The following is a 19226-nucleotide window of genomic DNA, read 5'->3' as shown; positions in this document are numbered from 1 at the left end:
TATATATATAAACCCATTTAAGGGGGAAACTGCTGAATATGTTTTTTTGTTTGTTTTTTTAAGGAAATGTTCGAGCGTTCCTTTAAACCATAGACCATTGGTTTATGGAAATTTTACAGTGAGAGATTAAATTATAACCAAAACAGCAAGATAAACAGCATCTCCAATTTAGACGTTCAATGAAAACCAAATCGAGCTGGATTCTGGGTGGTCAGCAGAAAATACTGGAGTTATACACACAGTCTAAAACATTTAACGACTGCAGCACTTGATATTTCAAATAAAACATAGTTTGTGTGCTTTCTGTCTCGTATGCCTCCCGGAATGCTTTGCAGCATTTCACTAAGAATTCCCACTCCATATTATCATCTTTATCAAAAGTACATACAGCATCAAACGTTAAAATATAACACACAAATATCAATATGTATTTATATTTATATGCATATAAGCAAAATAACAGCCTTCACAAAATAAATCTCTGATTTATTTTACAGTATGTAAATCACAAGAAGAAGAAGAAAGAAAAAAACATTCTAACACGATTAAAAAGTGCTAGCAGATTATTTTACAACAATGTGCAAATGTATTCTGAAGCCTTACATTATGTCATCTAATTTGTATATTCTGATTAAATCTAAGATGTCACAATGATTTAGTGTTTGAGGTGATTATCTACAGGGCAGAATTCCCACAGGTCAGAATGAGGCCAGTTTGTCTTGGTTTAATCTTGGCTATTTGTCTATGGGGTAGAAATAAAGGCAAAGTTTGGCAACAATGTATCAAAAACTGCAATATGTTTACAGCAGAACAACAGAGATTAAAATCTCTCGGATATTTAGTATTCTGCACTAATCATCAATAATCATTGTCTTTTCATTTATCTCTTATATTCCTACTACTATCTGTAGTTATTGAATCGTTAGTTAAAGCTAGATGAATCTTTATGATAATATACATTTCTGAGAACTTAAAAACAATGTTTCATTTGGTTTTTGCTTTTTTTTTTAATAACTTCCATTGCGTTCCCATTATGATTTAAAATCATAAACTAAAAATCTTAGAGGTCATATTAATACTGCCACTCAAAATATAGAACTGAAACTGTAAACCTCTCATTAAAGTTGGCATGAAACGTTGCTTGAAGCCCATTTGAGTATAGTTCTGGCGTGACAACTCTCAGAGGGATTGGCATGGTAATGTACATGGCAGTGTTAATGTATTTGGTCTTGGCGGAATAAATCTGTTACGCTGCTGCTGCCAAGAGCATGTAAGAAATATTGCTGCTGCAAATATAACATACATGAAATAACCTCCATATAAAATCCATGATCACATCGTAGCAGATCTATTCAGGTGGAGTTGGGGAAGGTGGAGGGCTTCTAATGCAAGCTGCACTGCTATGGTAAGCCCTAGTCATATATTTGAATGCTGAGCAGCAAGCTCATTGGCTACCGATACAGGAGAGAACCAATCAGCTGTGCCATGTGATAATGATGTCATTAGGTCAGATTGAGTTCGACCTATCGGACTGCACCATCTAGAGTTTCATACCTGAACTCTGTATTAAAGTGATGTTATTCAGAGTAAAACCGCATAAATGATTAATTGCACTGTGAAAAATTGATGTTTCATGTTGCCTTTAACCATTCCATCTTTAATAAAAAGCAACTTTTGGTTCACAAGCACCTTAGAAAAGTGCCACTTCTTCAGATCAAATTCTGCATGTGTCTGCTAAAAACTCTCTTGATGTTTCCAAACATGTGCAGAATAGATCGAGCACACAGTACATTTCAGATGAACTAGGAAGATATTGATTTTATTTATGGCAACCAAAACCATCTCCTGACAAGCCTGAGCAGAGATGGGAAGTTTTGCTCTCTGTTTGGCACTTACAGTAAATGCTGTGATATCACGCATCAGGAATTGAGGTCACCTGTCTCAGACGAAGACACATCAAAAGAAAGCTTTGGCAACTACATGTGGCCTTATTGACATGAAATCTGCAAAGACACATTAAGTTTGATTGTTAAATCTGTATCTATGTTTGCTGATCAGTTAAATGCAACGCTGTTTACTGAAGTGTACATTGATATGAATTTTTATATGTATGAGATTTTATGAATTTGAGATTATCGTGCATGTATATGCATATTGGGCCAAATCAAGGATGCATTTATAAATAAATTCCCCCCCTTTTGCTTCATTTCAACCATGTGCTGCTTGCTCAGATTTGATTCTCGTGTCAGTGCAAACGTTCAGGAAAGTGGCCTGTGGGAATTCTGCCGCTCTGTGAAATAATGTTATAGGCTACACTATACTGTCCCCTCCAAAGACATGCTGATTTTGCCCTGCAAATCTTGATATCTGCAAGTAACTTTGCACATAATTTTTCTTAAAAATCTTGTATATAGTTTGCAGTTTCAACAGGTGGAAGAGGAAGAGCATCTGCTAGAGGATCTGTAGTATGAAACAAAAAGTAACCGTCAATTTCCATCAGCTGTTTTAAGACTAAGATGATGCAGAAATCCATCAAATGTCAAAAAAAAAAAAAAACGGAAGATTTCTTCAACCAGCTTGGCTTAGGAGGGCTGTCTTAGGATTCCCCTTTGACCTACATAACACTCTCAAAAATGATCACCTTGTTCTCCTCCGTTCCAGGAGACAGAGAGGCCAGGCTTTTAATGTCAGTGTCAGGGGCCATGTATTCGAGGTGATGGCCTCCCCACACTGGTTTGGTCAGATTTTCCCAACGCTGCAGGAAAAACAAAACATATAAGGATTTAATGATTATTTTCAAGGACTGACACAGATAACATGTCAACACGAGTAAATGACGGTTTACAGTTATTTATAAATCAGACCCAGATTTATTGTTTTTTTGTTAGCAGAAGCAGTAATGAAATGCAAAATTTGGATGAATTTTTTTTCAGTTTTGAGAAACTATAAATGACATAAAAAATACACAATAAAACACAAATAAAAATTACTTAAAAAATACTTAATTTGTTTCTATGATTTATTAAATTATTCCTTAATTTTTGGTGAATTAAAAGGAAAATTAATACGAGGTAATGCAGTAGCACAACATCTCTACTATTTAATTACAATAAGGTAAAAAAAAAATTCCCCTCCCTAATAAAATTAATAAAAATGTAAAAAAAATATAACATTTTAATAATAATAATAATAAATCATATTTTAATAAATATTTTAGTTTAAATTACTAAATTAAAATTAATAAAATAAATTACTAAAAGGAATAATATTAAATAAAATAAAAGATAAAATGAAGCTAAAAATATAGAAAAAAAATACTAAAACCCTAAAACAATTAAATCGTAAAACATAAAAAACAAAAGCTAATTTTTATTAATTAATAATTTCTATAATGACATACTAAAACAACACAATAAAGCTTAACAAATGAAATATCAGCAGAGTTACATTGACCTTCATTTATATATTTCTTATTTGCTGCGATGCAGTTATAATATGAAATGCAGAAATAATAATCTGATTGATTTTAGTCTGGCCTGTATCCTTATATAGATATCAGAATATTTTCCTAGTGTCATCCTCACAAACGGCTAAACCCCAAAATAACATTTCGTTTTCCTTCCTTAAAAAGTAACGGAATGCCTCACCGCACTATAAAAGCGCGTGATTAATCACAATTACAATTAAATATGACTGACAGCCCTATTATTTTCCATTTCCTCCAGCCTCCTGCGCTAGTTTTCCCACACAAACATGCCACAGACCTCAAATGTATTCAGTATTCAGTGTGTGTTTGGAAGCAAACACTGAGGGGTGAAGCATTGTGGTCTGTCTGCAGAGGAATGACAACCATTAGCCTAGTTACTATAAATACACACATCGCTTTCTAATGAGTAATTCTGCTGCTTTTCAGTGAGGTAACTGACCCATAGTCCAACTCCAATGCATCGACAGCTTCAAGAAACTGCTGTCTTTGGACTGTTTGCACAAACTGTTGTTTGTGGGGCTGATACTCAGAATTTGAATGTTGCACATAAACAGAGCTTCTCGTTCAATGCTCTCCACACCTCTTATGTGTTGGTTAATGGACCAGTGGTTTGAATAGGATGCAATGGTACAAACCTCTCTGAATGTTCCCTTGGCTCCAGAGAGCTTGTACACGAGACTAACGGGGATACAGAGCATGGAGGAGAGAGCCAGACACCATCCGATCACCTCTCCCCACCACGGGTACACATACACATTGTTGTAGGTCAGAGGCTTGTAGTTCAGCAGGTGAAATAGGAAGATACCCTGAAGACATAAAGAACAATATCAGTCAACAATCTAATTGAATAATACAGGAGCATCAGTCTAACAGTCTTTTTTATAGAATTAACCTTATCAGGTCAGGTCAGTTTGATTTTCAAACTGCCTTCATTTCTGGACATTTTGTAAATAGTTCACATTTAGGGTCATTAAAGAGCATGCAAAGTGTTGACACATAGACCTGTTTTGGAAAGGCTGAACAAATTTGTTATGACTTCTGACTGACCTCCTTGGTTTCCATGCAATTTGTCAACATTTCAAAAAACTTTGTTTAAAAGCATGCATTGTATTTATTTATTGTATTGCTTCTTAAACACTGAAATATGAAATACAGTGATTTATAAATGACTCAACGTTGATTCCAAACTGAAGACTTCCAGAGAAAATTCACTGTTTTCGGTTGTTAGTTTTTTGGATCTCAATAACAAGAAAATTACAAATTATAAAAGGCAGCAGTTGTATAAAAAAAGAAAAAAAATTACTTCCACTAAGTACTATTAATGTTAGATGACCAGGGTTATTATAGTTCACTAAAACTTCTATGACATTATCTCATTTTCAGTTAGTTCATCTTGATGTACTAAAATAACTACAGGTAAAAATTAAACCAACATGATAAAAAAAGATACACGTATATATATATAAAACTAATGAAAAATTACAAAAACAGCATTACTAAAACTTTAAAGCAAATTAACACAAAAAAAGAAAATTCATTTAAAGAACTATAATAGTACCTCAATGATACTAAAATAACTATATTCAAATAGTCATGCCTTATTTTTTTTGTGTGTCTGTGCAGCTTATTAAAACACAAAAACAAGCTACAACAGAGGTTTTCTGTTTTTACATGAATCTTTTTCATAGTGTTGATTTTTGGCAAATTGCATGGAAACCAATGGGGCTCAGTTTGAGTTTTTGTACACAACAGAAGCATTAAATGGCATAAATATTGACAGGTGTAACAATTTTTAAAATGCATGAACAGGGGGAAGTATTTTCCAGCACTCACCATGCAAACACATGGAGTTATAAAGGACCAGCACCACTTCATCCACGGGAATGGCCGGTAACCGATCATACGGGCAATATCATCCATGAACCTGTCAGCACCTGCACACAGCGGCATGAAGTCAGCGCTCTTTTGGGTGTGTGTGGGATTACAGCAGTGTTACTGTCAGCACAGGGTCCTACAAGCTGTTCTTATAAGAGAAATGCCTACAGTACTCATGATAAGCTGATGAGACGAGAAGAGAATGGAAAAACAGCTGCACGAAGAGATTCTCACCATAAACCCACGCGACAACCACGCATTCCCAGAATGCTTGCCACAGAAGGGTCATTCCACTGGCTGAGTAGTAGTCAAAAAGCTGGAAGACGTACATCCCTCCCTGTAAACGCAAATTAATATGAAATCAAAATAGACCATTTTTACATCATAAATGCCTCACAACTAGTCATGTTGTTTTACAGAAAAAACCCCAAAAAAAATTCAAATATGAATTTTCCCACAAATAGTAGAATAATACAGTTGAAGAATAAATATATACAAGAATACAAAATATTGGGGTTGGTATAGTTTTTATTTTATATATATATATACACATTATTGAAAAATGATCCTTCAGAAATCTTTTGAATATGATGATTTACCCTTAACTATCAATGTAAAAACTGTGATACATCTTTTGATACATACTGTAAATAGAAAGTTCAGCAGAACAGCATTTATTTTAGAGAATTAAAACTAAATATTATATGAGCATTGTAAGTTTATATTCATATTATATGAGATTTGCACTTTCGGAATTTAGGACATAAACACAAAAGCTGACTTGTTATGTTCAAGCTATAAATGTAATTTAATAAAACAAAAATATGCCACTACAAAATGTTGATTTTTAGTAATTGATAAAATTATATTTCCTATTATTTTTCCATAATCAAAAACTAATATTAACCAGTAATATCATAGCTCACTGATCAAGTTCCTAGTTCCATTCTGCATTATTAATATTTGGTTTCACCCTGAAGTGTGTGAATTATATGCGTCATGAATGTTGTTTCATGAAAAACACAAATTAACCAATATCACAAAAGCTACTTGTCAGGTTATTTCGACTTTGATTCTTTGAAGTCTCCTTGTGTAAAGCTTTGAGTCACTGTGAGCTTTATTGAGTCACATCAATTCCACATACGGCAGCAATTTTGACTGAAGAAAGCTCAGCCTCTGAATGAGAGCGTGATACTACAAGAGAGGACTTGTGACAAACCATTATATTCTTATCTGACTAATGGCGTGCCACACGACTGATGCTGATATTCTCACAGCTGATGAAGCAGTGTTTCATTAAGAGGACTCACCTGTGTAACCATGGAGAGATCTATAATGAAGCATAATAAACAGCAGATCGCCACAGCAATTTCACGCTGATAGCGCATGTAATACTTTCCAGGGAAAAGATCAAGAATGCCAGTTACGAAACCCTCCACACCAACAAACTGCAGAGAAAAAAACAGGGGTCAAATGTGTTATTAATGGGCTCACTTTAAAATCAGACTCAAAACCTTTTCAGTTGCATGGTGATATTATAATCAAAAACACACAAGGGCAGTTCTACAGCAAATGAAAGGAAAAGTGAAAGTGACATTCAGCCAAGTATGGTGACCCATACTCAGAATTCATGCTCTGCTTTTAACCCATCCAAAGTGCACACACACAGAGCAGTGAACAGACACACGGAGCAGTGGGCTGCCATTTTTGCTGCTGCGCCCGGGGAGCATGCCTTGTTCAAGGGCACCTAAGTCGTGATATTGCCAGCCCAAGATTCAAACCCAGGGTTATGAATATAAAATTTTCTTGATCCGATGGCATTAGAAAATTATTTATATTTATTTTAAATGCAGCAATCAAATACATCTCCATCCATTTTCTGAAAATATTTTTATATTTTATTATTTTTTATTTTTATTTTCCAGAATAATTTCACAGATTTCTGTTGGTGGCATTTTAAACTTTGGCCCTTCAAATCATATAAAATCCATGCACATGATCCTTAAAATGTCTGCATGTGAGCTGACCTGACTGTCCAGTCCCAGCAGCAGCAGCATGACGAAGAATAGGGCAGCCCACACCGGAGCCACAGGCATCAGAGAAACGGCTTTAGGGTACGCTATGAACGCCAAACCGGGGCCTGCGGGGAGAAGAGGAACATGAGAGACGTGTCACCATGGGCTACAGGCCGCCCGCATCTCAGACACACATACAGCACCAACAGAACAGAGAGAGACAGAACTCAATCAGTGAGAAAGAGAGAGAGAGAATGAGATATAGAAGCACCTAGATGAAGTGAAACGAAGTGAGAGCTTGTGTAAAAAAGGGGCACGGGGAGTTGAGTTTTCTACTGTTTAATGTTTTTTATTGCACCTCTAAATGGTTCATTTCAGTCGAATGCTTTTACCGAAGAAGAGCCGTAATGTTGTGTAGGCAGCGTGTTGTTAGAGGCGTGTAATGCATGCTAACTTTGAGGCCGTCTAAATTGTTAGTCATCTGCCATAATACTAGTATGTATCACAGCACACAAATGTCCACAAATGTACGATACTGTTAGTTTATAGCAGACAAATTGAATACAAAATTGAGTCTTGAGTTTGTAATCTGAAATATTCTCTAACTTGATTTGTATTAGGGCTGCACGATATTGGGAAAAAATTACATTGCGATATTTTATTTTTCTGCGATATATATTGCGATATGAAATCTAATCAAATTTTTTCTTACAAACAAAAATGGGGTGAGCACACTTACATTCTCATTTTAAATGATTTAAACATCGACACCATCGTGTCAATTGATTAATATGCGCGAGGGAGAGAGAGCAAGACAGCGCTCGTGTTGTTTGAAGACGGTCTCTCTCTCTCTCTCTCTCTCTCTCTCTCTCTCTCTCCCTCTCTCTCTGTCTCTCTCTTGCGCGCGCGCTCTCTCTCTCTTGCGCGCTCTTTCTCGCGTGCTCTCTCTCGCGCTCTCTCTTTCTATCTCTCTCACGCGCTCTCTCTCACGCTCTCTCTCTATCTCTCTCTCTATCTCTCTCTCTCGCGCCCTCTCTCTCTCTCTCTGCCCTGTCAAAACTTTCACTCTATGATGGTTAAGCTGTGCAATTAATCCACGAATCACATTTGTCAAGGGCCGGGGAGCAGCTGGCCCGTACAGTTAATGAATAACGGATCAACTACGACAACCTACATCGCACATCCTGCGATGTGACTATCGTGGATTTGTACATCGCGATATCGATGCTTAAACGACACATCGTGCAGCCCTAATTAGTATCCTAAAATATAAATGGACACAAACAGCTTCTGCAAAAATGAAGAAATGTTAATATGAGTTGGCCGATAATTGTGCATTTCGGTCTAAAATGAGCTGCTTAACTATTACAATCATAGCAGAAGCAAAACTAAACACTTAAAGGGGTCACATCACATATTTTTATTATTTAATTGATTCCACTTATGCTGTTTGTAATGTTTTTCATAATAAAAGAGTCGTTTTTCAGTTCATTATCGTGGTAAATAGGTTGTTTTGCCTTTATGACTTCTATGTATGCATTTTTGCATTTGAAATGAGAAGCGAAGTTTAGCTGTGCTCACTCGCATTCGTTAGAAAATAGGCTGAATTGCACTGTGATAGATTTATAAGACATTATAAGACATGGAAACGAGCTGCTCAGACAAAAAACAAACTGCAGTCTAAAGTTGAGATTGTTCTGCTACACAAAAGCTAATGTATTAGCTATGCATTTTACTCTTGTTAGCACATCAAGCATTTAAGAATAAAAATATATTTCATACTTTGTCAGTATTTCATTACTGTGACCAGAGCGCCATGTTATAGAGTGTCAATTTATGTTTCAGTCATGTGTTGAAATATTATTATTAATATAATAATTATGTTATGATAATATTATGGCATTCATTTTTCAATAAACATTTTTTTAAATAAATAATACAATTTGAATACAAGTGGATATGTTATGTTTTCTTGATATGCATTAAAGTATTTTATGTAATCTTAAAACCAGTAATCAAAGACATTTCCATCAATGTTTCAGATTTCATTTGAGATTTTACTGAATAAATTAACAAATTTGTATGTGTGGCATTTCAAACATTAAAGGTGCACTAAATTATTTTTGAAAAACACTTTTGACCACAGCATCGGACCGAATCCCAAAACACACTTGTAGCCAATCAGCAGTAAGGGGGCGTGTCTTTATCAATGTTAGAGAGAAGAGATCGCTCAATTTGAGTGCGCAGGACGGATATTAGTAGATTGACTATAGATAGAGAGAGATGGCAGATAAAAAAAGAGGAAAATATCAGAGGAACAAAACATTAAAAAGAAGGGTTACATTAGGCAAGAGGTAGGACCCGTGTAAATATCAGAGCAGCTTTCCAGCGGTGGAGAGAACTTAAGGAGCAAGAAGGCCTGGAATCAGATGCCGAGGTAGCGTTCTTCTTGATAGGTGAGTTACTTTGATTTTGTGTCGTTTTCGCACAAATGATCTGTGTTGGCTTTTGTTTGAATATGTTTGTGTGTCGCTTGTTGCCACGGTTGCGTACCTACATGTGGGATAGACATTTCAAAATAGGGGTGAGGTCCTGTCGGGGGATGGGCGTGTTTGTTTAGGTGCTTTCAAATTTTGCACACTCATATAAAACCCTCACACATCATCCTTAAACGTTTTCATTTGGAGACTATTAAAAATATGCTTCAGACACTGATTTCTTATGTTGAGATTCTTCTGCTTCAGAAGATTCTACAGGAACAGTACATGCTTTAACATATTTTCAATATGTTTTACTCTAGCTCTTTAGGAATAATGGTATATATCATACTTCATCAATATTGCATTACTGTGACTGGACAAGTCATGTTATAGGTGTCAACTGATGCTTCAGACATATGTTGAAATAGTATTCTTATTAATTTATGGTCATTTTCAGTTATTAATTAATAGAGAAACTTGTCATAAATAATAAAATGTGAATACAAATATAAAGAAGTCAGTGGTTACATCTGGTAGCAATTGCAAAAAAAGTACAACATACAGTATACTGTATATATGTATTGGTTTAATGTTGTACTCTTGAAAGCAGTTATCAAATACATTTCCATTAATATTCTGATCTGGGTTGGTGATATACAGGTAGAACTTTTGGATTTTCGTCTCTATCGCAGTTATACGGCCATGCGATGTTGCTGTGCTACGTGGTCATAAAAACGTATTGGTTGTTAGCATTGCGCTTAAAAAACAAGTGATTTTAATCCACTGAAACACAATCTGCAGCGATTTATTTTATTTGCCGATTTATAAACTGTAGAATGGTTGAGTACACACTCAAATGTGTCAAAATAAAATATAAAATAAAATATCCTCATAAACACAGTAAGTCTAAAGTGAAAGCAAACAGCTGAGAAAGAAAACGTGTAAAAGTATATTGGATCAGGGCAGCTCTTAAAGTGACAGCAGTCTAGTATTCCTGCTGTCTTTCATGTTAATCACACAACAACAAAAGAGAGAAAATCTCTCAGTGCTCTCGTAACTTTAATAAGAATAAATTCATATTAAATTCACAGTGAAGAATATGTAGTGTTTTTATACATTTAATTACTTTGTACAATATATGAAGCATTTTTATTTAATTGTTCTACTGTAGTTTTTTGTCCTATTGCTTGTAATTAGTTTCTTATTCTTTTTTGATTGCTGACTGTTAACTTGTCTTCAGTGAGCTATATCAACAAACAACTAAACTATATCATAATATATGTATCGTTATCATGGAATAAAATTACTAAAAAAATTTGAATTTGGTCATATAACCATCGCTAATGGGTGAAATTTTAACCTTGCAATTATTATAATAGAAGAATCCAACACCTTCTATAGGTAAAAATTGATAGCCTGAATGTACTGTAAGTCGCTTTGGATAAAAGCATCTGCTAAATGTATAAATTTAATTTAATTTAACTTAATTTTTCTCCTCAATAAGTTTTTTTGTGAAGACTATTAAAATAAGCTTCAGTCGCTGATATCCAACATTGACATTCTTGTGCTACACATAACAGAATCAGCACATTTTACATACACTACATACACTAATTAGCTCTTGGAGTTTAGGATTTCCAAACTTAGCTTTTAAGAATAATCATATATACTGTAGATTGTCATTATTACATTACAGTGACAGGACAGACCAAGTTACAGCCGTCACTGATGCGTTTATATATATATGTGTGTGTATATATATATATATATATATATATATGTATATATATATGTATATATATATGTATATGTATATATATATGTATATATATATATATATATATATATATATATATATATATATATATATATATATATATATATATGCTTCAGTAGTTTAAGTTAATGCACTGTTTTAGCTGTGTTTTTAAAGAGAAAACATCATGAAAAAATTAAATTTCTCATTATATGACCCCTTTAAGGACTAGTAGAGGTGGGATATTTTTGTATTACCAGTGGATATTCTGACACCGGCTTTTAACGAACAACTAGGCCTGATTTATGACAAATGAAGCAAGATCCAGGCAAATGTTATGGAAATACATGGTGAAGAGCCAGAAGAGAGAAGTGTCTTATATTAACATCAAGTGAATGTTTGGAGAAGGTTAGTGCTAGACGTTAGTGTTTTTTATCATGTTGGGGTTAAAGCAGGCGTTAAATGCCGGCAGTGTTCAGTTTTTCCACACGCTGGCTTTGTCTCTTAAGATGGATGAGCCTTATTGTGGAATGAGGCTAGGCTATGCTGTGTATGTTGGGCCTGCCCTGCCTGTGCGGCAGACGGTCGTAGGTGCTGACTTTAGGGCTGGGCTGTAGTAGAGGTGTAAATGCTAACATTAGATATCAGAGGTTTACCTGCATTGGCAGACTGCTCCAGGACCCCTCTTGAAATCGAGATGTGCACATCTCAAGAGGCAAAGTTCCTGGTTAAATAATCCTTAAATTAATACTTAAATAAAGCCAAAATATAGATATAGAGATATAAGTAAATAAATATGAATCACAATATATATATATATAATGGGACTGAAGACAATCAAGGAAAACTAGTCAAAGCATCAAATTTATGATGGGGAATCTGGTTTGCTTTCTAACTGTAACTGTCATCCGATTGTGTGCTGCAGGAAAATGAAAAATAAGAAAAAGCCACAAACAATGTGTCAATGGTTTCCTTCTCAAAATCGTCTGGAATTAAAACACATCAAAACCCACTCGGACGTCACGACACAAGCATACTGACACAGAAAGCCTCATTTAGACCTCGAGATCTATTTCTAAATATCACACTGACATAGACAACACACTAGAAGACAAGGACCAACACATACACACACAGATGAGATTCACACGCGCACACACACACACACACACACACACACACACACACACACACACACACACACACACACACACACACACACACACACACACACACACACACACACACACACACACACACACACACACACTCCTACACATATACATTCAAAACATGTCTGCTTGTATGTGTGTGCATATATGCATTCTTGATGATTTCTTAAAGGGGCCATATCATATTTTTCCTCCTGAGTTCTGTTTGTAATGCTTTTGTGCCAAAAACATCATTTTTCAAACATGCAGGCACTCATTTTCAGGTTTCTGAGGCATGAAATCCAAGCATCCCAAATAAAATAAAAGCTGCCTCATATACATTTCATTTACTTCATTAAAAAGAGAAATGTTAGGTTTCTTTTATTTCAGATAACATTTAATTTAATTTGAGATGGTTTTAGTTTTAGTTAGATACAATAACCCTGCTTTATTAGCTACATCTGTGACAGTAGGGGTAACACGTACAGATTTCAGATTATCAACAAATTTTGGTACCCAAGTGACCAAATCTGTCAAATATAAATCTACTGATGTGCATTATGTTAAATTTAAAACAATAATATGAACATGAAAAAGAGACTTGAATAAGGTATTACTTAATTGCAACCTAGACTCAATTTAATATTAAGCTTAATTTGGCATCATGGAAAGCCGACTGATAAGAGCAAGGAGATGTGAATGCTCATGATCTGACCCCTTTAAAGCATGCAGTACACTGGTATGTTAACCTCAACATGTATGAGCAGCCATCTGATTAAAATTAATTTATTTCAAGGACGTAAGGGTCACTTTGTTTGAAGACTGTGGCATCTTGCCAGGTCATTTAAAAATATTATCACTTCATACTCATTTAGTCTTGCTGCACAGTCTCTCCTTCAGGCCAAGAACACTTTGTCCTTTACTGAGCCTCACAAAGCAGTGCACTGCGTCTGCGCCGCGAGCTCAACTGAGGTTGAAATGACAGTACTAATTCACCATGCAGGGGTAAGAGTAAAATACCACTAGCACTAAATAGAGCTGTACGAATTTAAATAAATACTACCCAGATTTATCCACCCAAGGTTTCTTCATACCTAATTCATAACTTTAGTTTGAATAAACATTTTACACAAAAGGTTAATTATGATATAGTTAGATCATTTTTTTATTTAATTTGACGAAAATTCTGTTAAATGCACGTCCTACAGATAATGGCTCAATGAGTCAGAATATGATTGAATATATCTTTTAACCACCAAATTGTAAAATTATGTTTGTGCGAGTGTGTGAAATTGAATATACATGTCTATGTGAACAAATTGCAAGTAACACATTGAATTAAACATGACATTTTAACGCAGAAATATTTAAGTAGTATTTTCTTTTAAAATATACTCTAGTAATCTTTGATTATATTTACAACTTTTTTTTAAAGTGCATGAAGAAGTTGGCTAAAAAACCAAACAATTAGAAAACATTTTACTAACCATCTAGATTTATGGTTGTTCACTGTTCTTGATGAAATCAGTACAGACAATATACGGATTCGCTTTCTTTCCCTACATTTATATTATGCACTCATATGCATTTTTCTTCATGGAACAGCCTTTAGTAAGACATTTCTGTAAAAAGACATGAATTCAGTGTCAATCTTATAGGATGGTCATGTAATGTACAGATTATTGGTGATAGCTTGAGTGGCAGAAAGCCTTCGTCTGGTGTTCACACTTTAAATGTGAAACATGTAGGCCTATGTGTTATGAACGAACACGTCTGCATGCGTGAGCGTCACACAAGAACATGTTGGGCGTTAAATTTCATGCCGCATGCTATTAGTGTAGCCTGTGATGTCTGTTCATTTCTATCATGAGTGATCAGAATTTCACTTTCATAATCATTATTAACCTAAACATAAAATTTGAATTAAACTGTAATCAATGTCTATGTAAGTGTGTATTTAAAATCAAGGCATTACATTTCGAGAATTATATATTCCTCAGTGTTTCATAACACAGCAAATGGGAAGACTGTACTAATTGTGATGTCAAACACACACACAATCCCACATAATACAATAAATAATGAGTGACATATAATTGTTAATTCATGAACCCTTATCTTATACCATTAGAAACTCACGCACACAAACAAATATGCACACACACACACACACACACACACACACACAAATACATAAAACAAACGGCTAATTATCTGGTCCCTTTCACAATAATATGACTAACAGTAAATAGCATTGTATATAAAATGATCTTCATTTATATTCTGCTTTCAATTATATTGTCAAATCAACATTAAACATTTACAGCAATACACAATACAAGCCACATATCAAACTGCATTGAAATTCATTTACTGTATATCATCATCATCATCATCATCATCATATCACATGTTCATGAGTCACACAATGCATGTTTCATTCATTTTCAGCAGAGCATTCTTGCATTAAATATGGATTTCATAAATTATTTACAAGAACCAGCCCCAGGTCAAACATTCATTCACTTATGTGTACTAAAAACATGTTAAAGTGAATTATTAAACACCTGCATTAAGGTGCATGTTCTTTCAGGGCTGGCAGACACGTAAATATGCTTTATAAATATACACTTGTTTGTCTGACCATCCAAAATAGTACATTATCTGTCATCTGTAATGAAATAAATGACTGTAGACTCTTACCTGATTCAGCCACTTTAGAGATGTCCACACCTTGTTCAGACGCCATGAAGCCTAAGATGGAGAAGACCACGAAACCAGAAAAGAAACTGGTGCCACTGTTAATAAAAGCCAGAACAAATGCGTCCCTGAGAAGAGACAAAACAGACATTAACTCTTGGGGCATCTTTATTTAAATCCAGTCAGATGGTTGTGAAACACATTAGATATAATACATTATAATGTCATAATTTTATTTCAGTTAAAAGACATATCACAATGCCACCTTATTGTCAGTTAAATATTCTTGTGCATAATTGAAACTACTGCTACAGTACATTCAATCACTTATCTGCTCAAGGTTATACATTTAAGAACATAATGTATTTAACATCATCTTTTTATAATGCACTGCATTATTAAATCATATAACCTTGAATTTGATTTGTACATATTAAAATGTATCGTAACTGTGGTTACAATAATTGAATCATTTTAAATGTATTATTATTAAATGATCATTAATAATAAATGTAATACAGTTATAATAATACTTTAAATTCTTATTCAAATATTTAATGAATAAAATGAATAAATGCATACAAGTATAAATAATAAAATAATCAAAATATTGATTTAGACATTAATTATATTAATTAAGGTAGTAATTTAGTAATGATATCTGATTAGGGCTGCAACTAACGATTATTTTGATAATCGATTAATCTGTCGATTATTTTTACGATTAATCGATTAATCTGTTTATGTACTTATATTTTAGTTTTTTCCATTTTTTCCCCAAGTAAATTATTAATAAATGGTCTTTATCATTCAGCATAGATTTAAGAGATTTTAACCATTTTGCACTGTCATATCCTCATCAAAAATATACCTGGAGTTGTTTTATTGTGTTAGTAATCCTTTGTTGAACTCTTCTGCAATCAGAACACTGACCCATACTCTAGCAAATTTCACAAGGAGATTTCAAATAATGTTTTCACCATGGCAGTCCTTAGAGCTCCTAAAGTAGTTTAACATCCCGAACAAAGCTTATTAAGGAATCTTTCAGAACATATTTTCACGAAGAATAAGGATAAAACAGAATAAAATTGCAGTGCATTGTATTTTATTATTTACTGGGAAAAAGCTTTATAGCTTTTGCTGTGAAATTGTAAACAATCCTTCGAAAAAGTGCCAATGGCATGAAACCTGAATGGAACTCACAATTTAAAGTAAAATCCATCAGAAGGTTGTCCAGAAAAAAAAATAGGACACACACAAAAAACCTGCTGTGTGAAAAAGAGCAGTGAATAATACTTAGAAAAAAAGTGCATTTCAAATATCTACATTTACCTCTCTCATTCAGTCATAATTAGGCTGCACGACTGAATTTTGAACTGGTACTGGTTTAGGGAAGTCGTGGCCTAATGGTTAGAGAGTCGGACTCCCAATCGAAAGGTTGTGAGTTCGAGTCCCGGGCTGGCAGGAATTGTGGGTGGGGGGAGTGCATGTACAGTTCTCTCTCCACCTTCAATACCACGACTTAGGTGCCCTTGAGCAAGGCATCAAACCCCCAACTGCTCCCCGGGCACCGCAGCATAAATGGCTGCCCACTGCTCCGGGTGTGTGCTCACAGTGTGTGTGTGTTCACTGCTCTGTGTGTGTGCATTTCGGATGGGTTAAATGCAGAGCACAAATTCTGAGTATGGGTCACCATACTTGGCTGAATGTCACTTCACTTCACTAAACGACAAACTGATCACAGAACATGTTTGTAAAGCTTTAAATGTTAACTGTTAAAAAGCAATGTTATCAGCTTTTACGACTAAACATTTGCAAACAACATTGTACTGGAGAATCTGCACAAATGAAAGTCTTAGGGGCCGTTCACAAATCGCGCCTAAAAACGCGTGGAAAAACGCTAGGCGCACCGCTTTCTCCTTCTTTCCAAAGCGCTCGCGCAGTTGCGCCCCTGAGGCGTCTGCCTTTGCTAAGCAACCATGACGTGCTCTCTCCTTGAAGACGCGGAAATTTCAGCAAAGGATAAATGGATTTGCAGCTCAAAAAATCGCTTGCAGTAGCTCTGCTACTAAATTTATTTCAAAATGGAAATCCATATACAACTATGATCAGCTGTTCCTTTCATCTTGACTGAGCTTTTAACGTTGTTACGGGAAAGGATGAAGCTGATTGGTTAGTTCTTGTCACATGACCCGCGGTGCGGTTAATGCATTCTGAAAAGTTGAAATGTTTTTAACTCGATGCGGTGCGGTGTTGGAAATAACGAACTTGAGCGCGCAAAAGACGCGATATGTGAACGTCCCCTTAAACAGTGCAGAGTTTACAGGTTACTCTTCTTTTTTAAAGGCTCAATGTAAAGTACTCCCACATCACGCTGAATGCTGCAGACATAGACATCATATGATGTCTATGGCTGCAGAGACGCTGTTCGGGAAGCACGTGACATAAAACAAGGCCAGCTATTGGCTATTCGCTACTTCTCCTGTTGTACTGGCTGAGTAAAACCTCCGGTGGCTCATTACTGCCACACTTTGGTCACCGCAGATTTGAAATATGCACGAAATGAGCCGCTTACGGCAAATAAAAGTTATTTAGCAACGAATCGATGACTAAATTAGTTGACAACTATTTTAATAATCGATTTTAATCGATTAAATCGATTCGTTGTTTCAGCTCTATATCTGATATTAAGTGAACTGAAGTGAAAAAGCTGAATTTTATAAATGTGCACTCATTTCAAAATGTCACAGTAGGCTATTCGGTTATGTCTCCTTTTGCTTATTTCAAGTTTTACAAAATCTAAAAATATTTTATTTACAATTTTAAATTGAATCATTCCTGATTGCCAGTGTATATATAACCAGCCAAAGTGCTTTGCACATTAAAATCAAAGAAAAGAACTGCTGATTCAGTGCATCTGGTTACTAATGTATCCAGGACATTTGAGATCTTCTATTAAAGTGAGACGCTGTGTACTCTTTGCTAGCCACATCAGTCAAATTCAGCTTCATATTAAACAAGGTCAGGACTCTCGGATGGCGTGAACATACTAGACACAACACTGGTTCAGAAAGTACACAAAACATCATAACAAAAATGTGTCCTCGTCTCTTCAAGGCTGTGACGAATGCTTACTTATAGCAGTCATTGTTGAATCGGTTATAGCTGCCGAGGGCCGTGAGGGCTCCAAGCCCGATAGCGTAGGAGAAAAAGATTTGAGTACCAGCATCGATCCAGACCTGAGAGAGACAGAAAGAGTAATGACAGTCAGACATTACCTCTGAAATGATTACTGAGCTCAAAGTGGCTCCAGGTACTCTGGAGAGAGACATAAAATTCGAGTTTAAAAGTTTGAACGTTCTTAGAAACACTAAACTGAAACAGTTTTAATGTATTGTGTATCAGACCTATAAGCAGAGAGAGAAAAGTAAATGAGAAAAAAATGAAGCGTATTGAATTACTTTTACATTTATTCATTTGGATGAAAGTGTATGATTTTATCCAAAGTGGGTGGAAGGATTGATGCTCTAAAAGCTGAAAGAGAGGACTGAAGGTCTCACCTGTGCCTCTCCTAGCTTAGACCAATCAGGTTTGACATAGTACAGGATCCCATCATAAGCACCAGGAAGTGTGACGCCCCTCACCAGGAGAATAATCAGGACCACATACGGGAAGGTGGCAGTGAAATACACAATCTGTCAAAGACAAAAACGTAAACAAACAGACGGTCAAGTCAACTGTTTTCATATTTCTACAATTCAC

The 19226-nt window shown here is 35.2% G+C and overlaps 1 protein-coding gene across 2 annotated transcripts in view; it reads right to left on the bottom strand.

Annotated features, from left to right (window-relative positions):
* Positions 1–1244: 1244 nt before the first annotated feature.
* Positions 1245–19226, bottom strand: part of LOC132098037 (sodium- and chloride-dependent creatine transporter 1-like) — a 35436-nt gene continuing 17454 nt past the window's right edge. Inside the window, exons 5-14 of one of the 2 annotated variants that reach the window (XM_059504142.1) lie at positions 19025–19159; positions 18600–18703; positions 15468–15592; positions 7390–7502; positions 6673–6810; positions 5597–5699; positions 5321–5421; positions 4123–4293; positions 2642–2755; positions 1245–2460 (exon numbers count right to left, since the gene is read on the bottom strand). In XM_059504142.1, coding sequence (XP_059360125.1) covers positions 2452–2460; positions 2642–2755; positions 4123–4293; positions 5321–5421; positions 5597–5699; positions 6673–6810; positions 7390–7502; positions 15468–15592; positions 18600–18703; positions 19025–19159 — 1113 coding nt within the window. In that variant the 3' untranslated portion in view covers positions 1245–2451. Of the gene's footprint in view, positions 2756–4122; positions 4294–5320; positions 5422–5596; positions 5700–6672; positions 6811–7389; positions 7503–15467; positions 15593–18599; positions 18704–19024; positions 19160–19226 lie in introns of both variants that reach the window. The other variant, XM_059504141.1, reaches the window with a different exon arrangement.

Source organism: Carassius carassius, chromosome 21, assembly GCF_963082965.1.
Source record: "Carassius carassius chromosome 21, fCarCar2.1, whole genome shotgun sequence".
NCBI lineage: Eukaryota > Metazoa > Chordata > Actinopteri > Cypriniformes > Cyprinidae > Carassius > Carassius carassius.
Note: the sequence above shows the minus strand (reverse complement) of the source record. Positions and strands in the feature narration are given on the sequence as shown.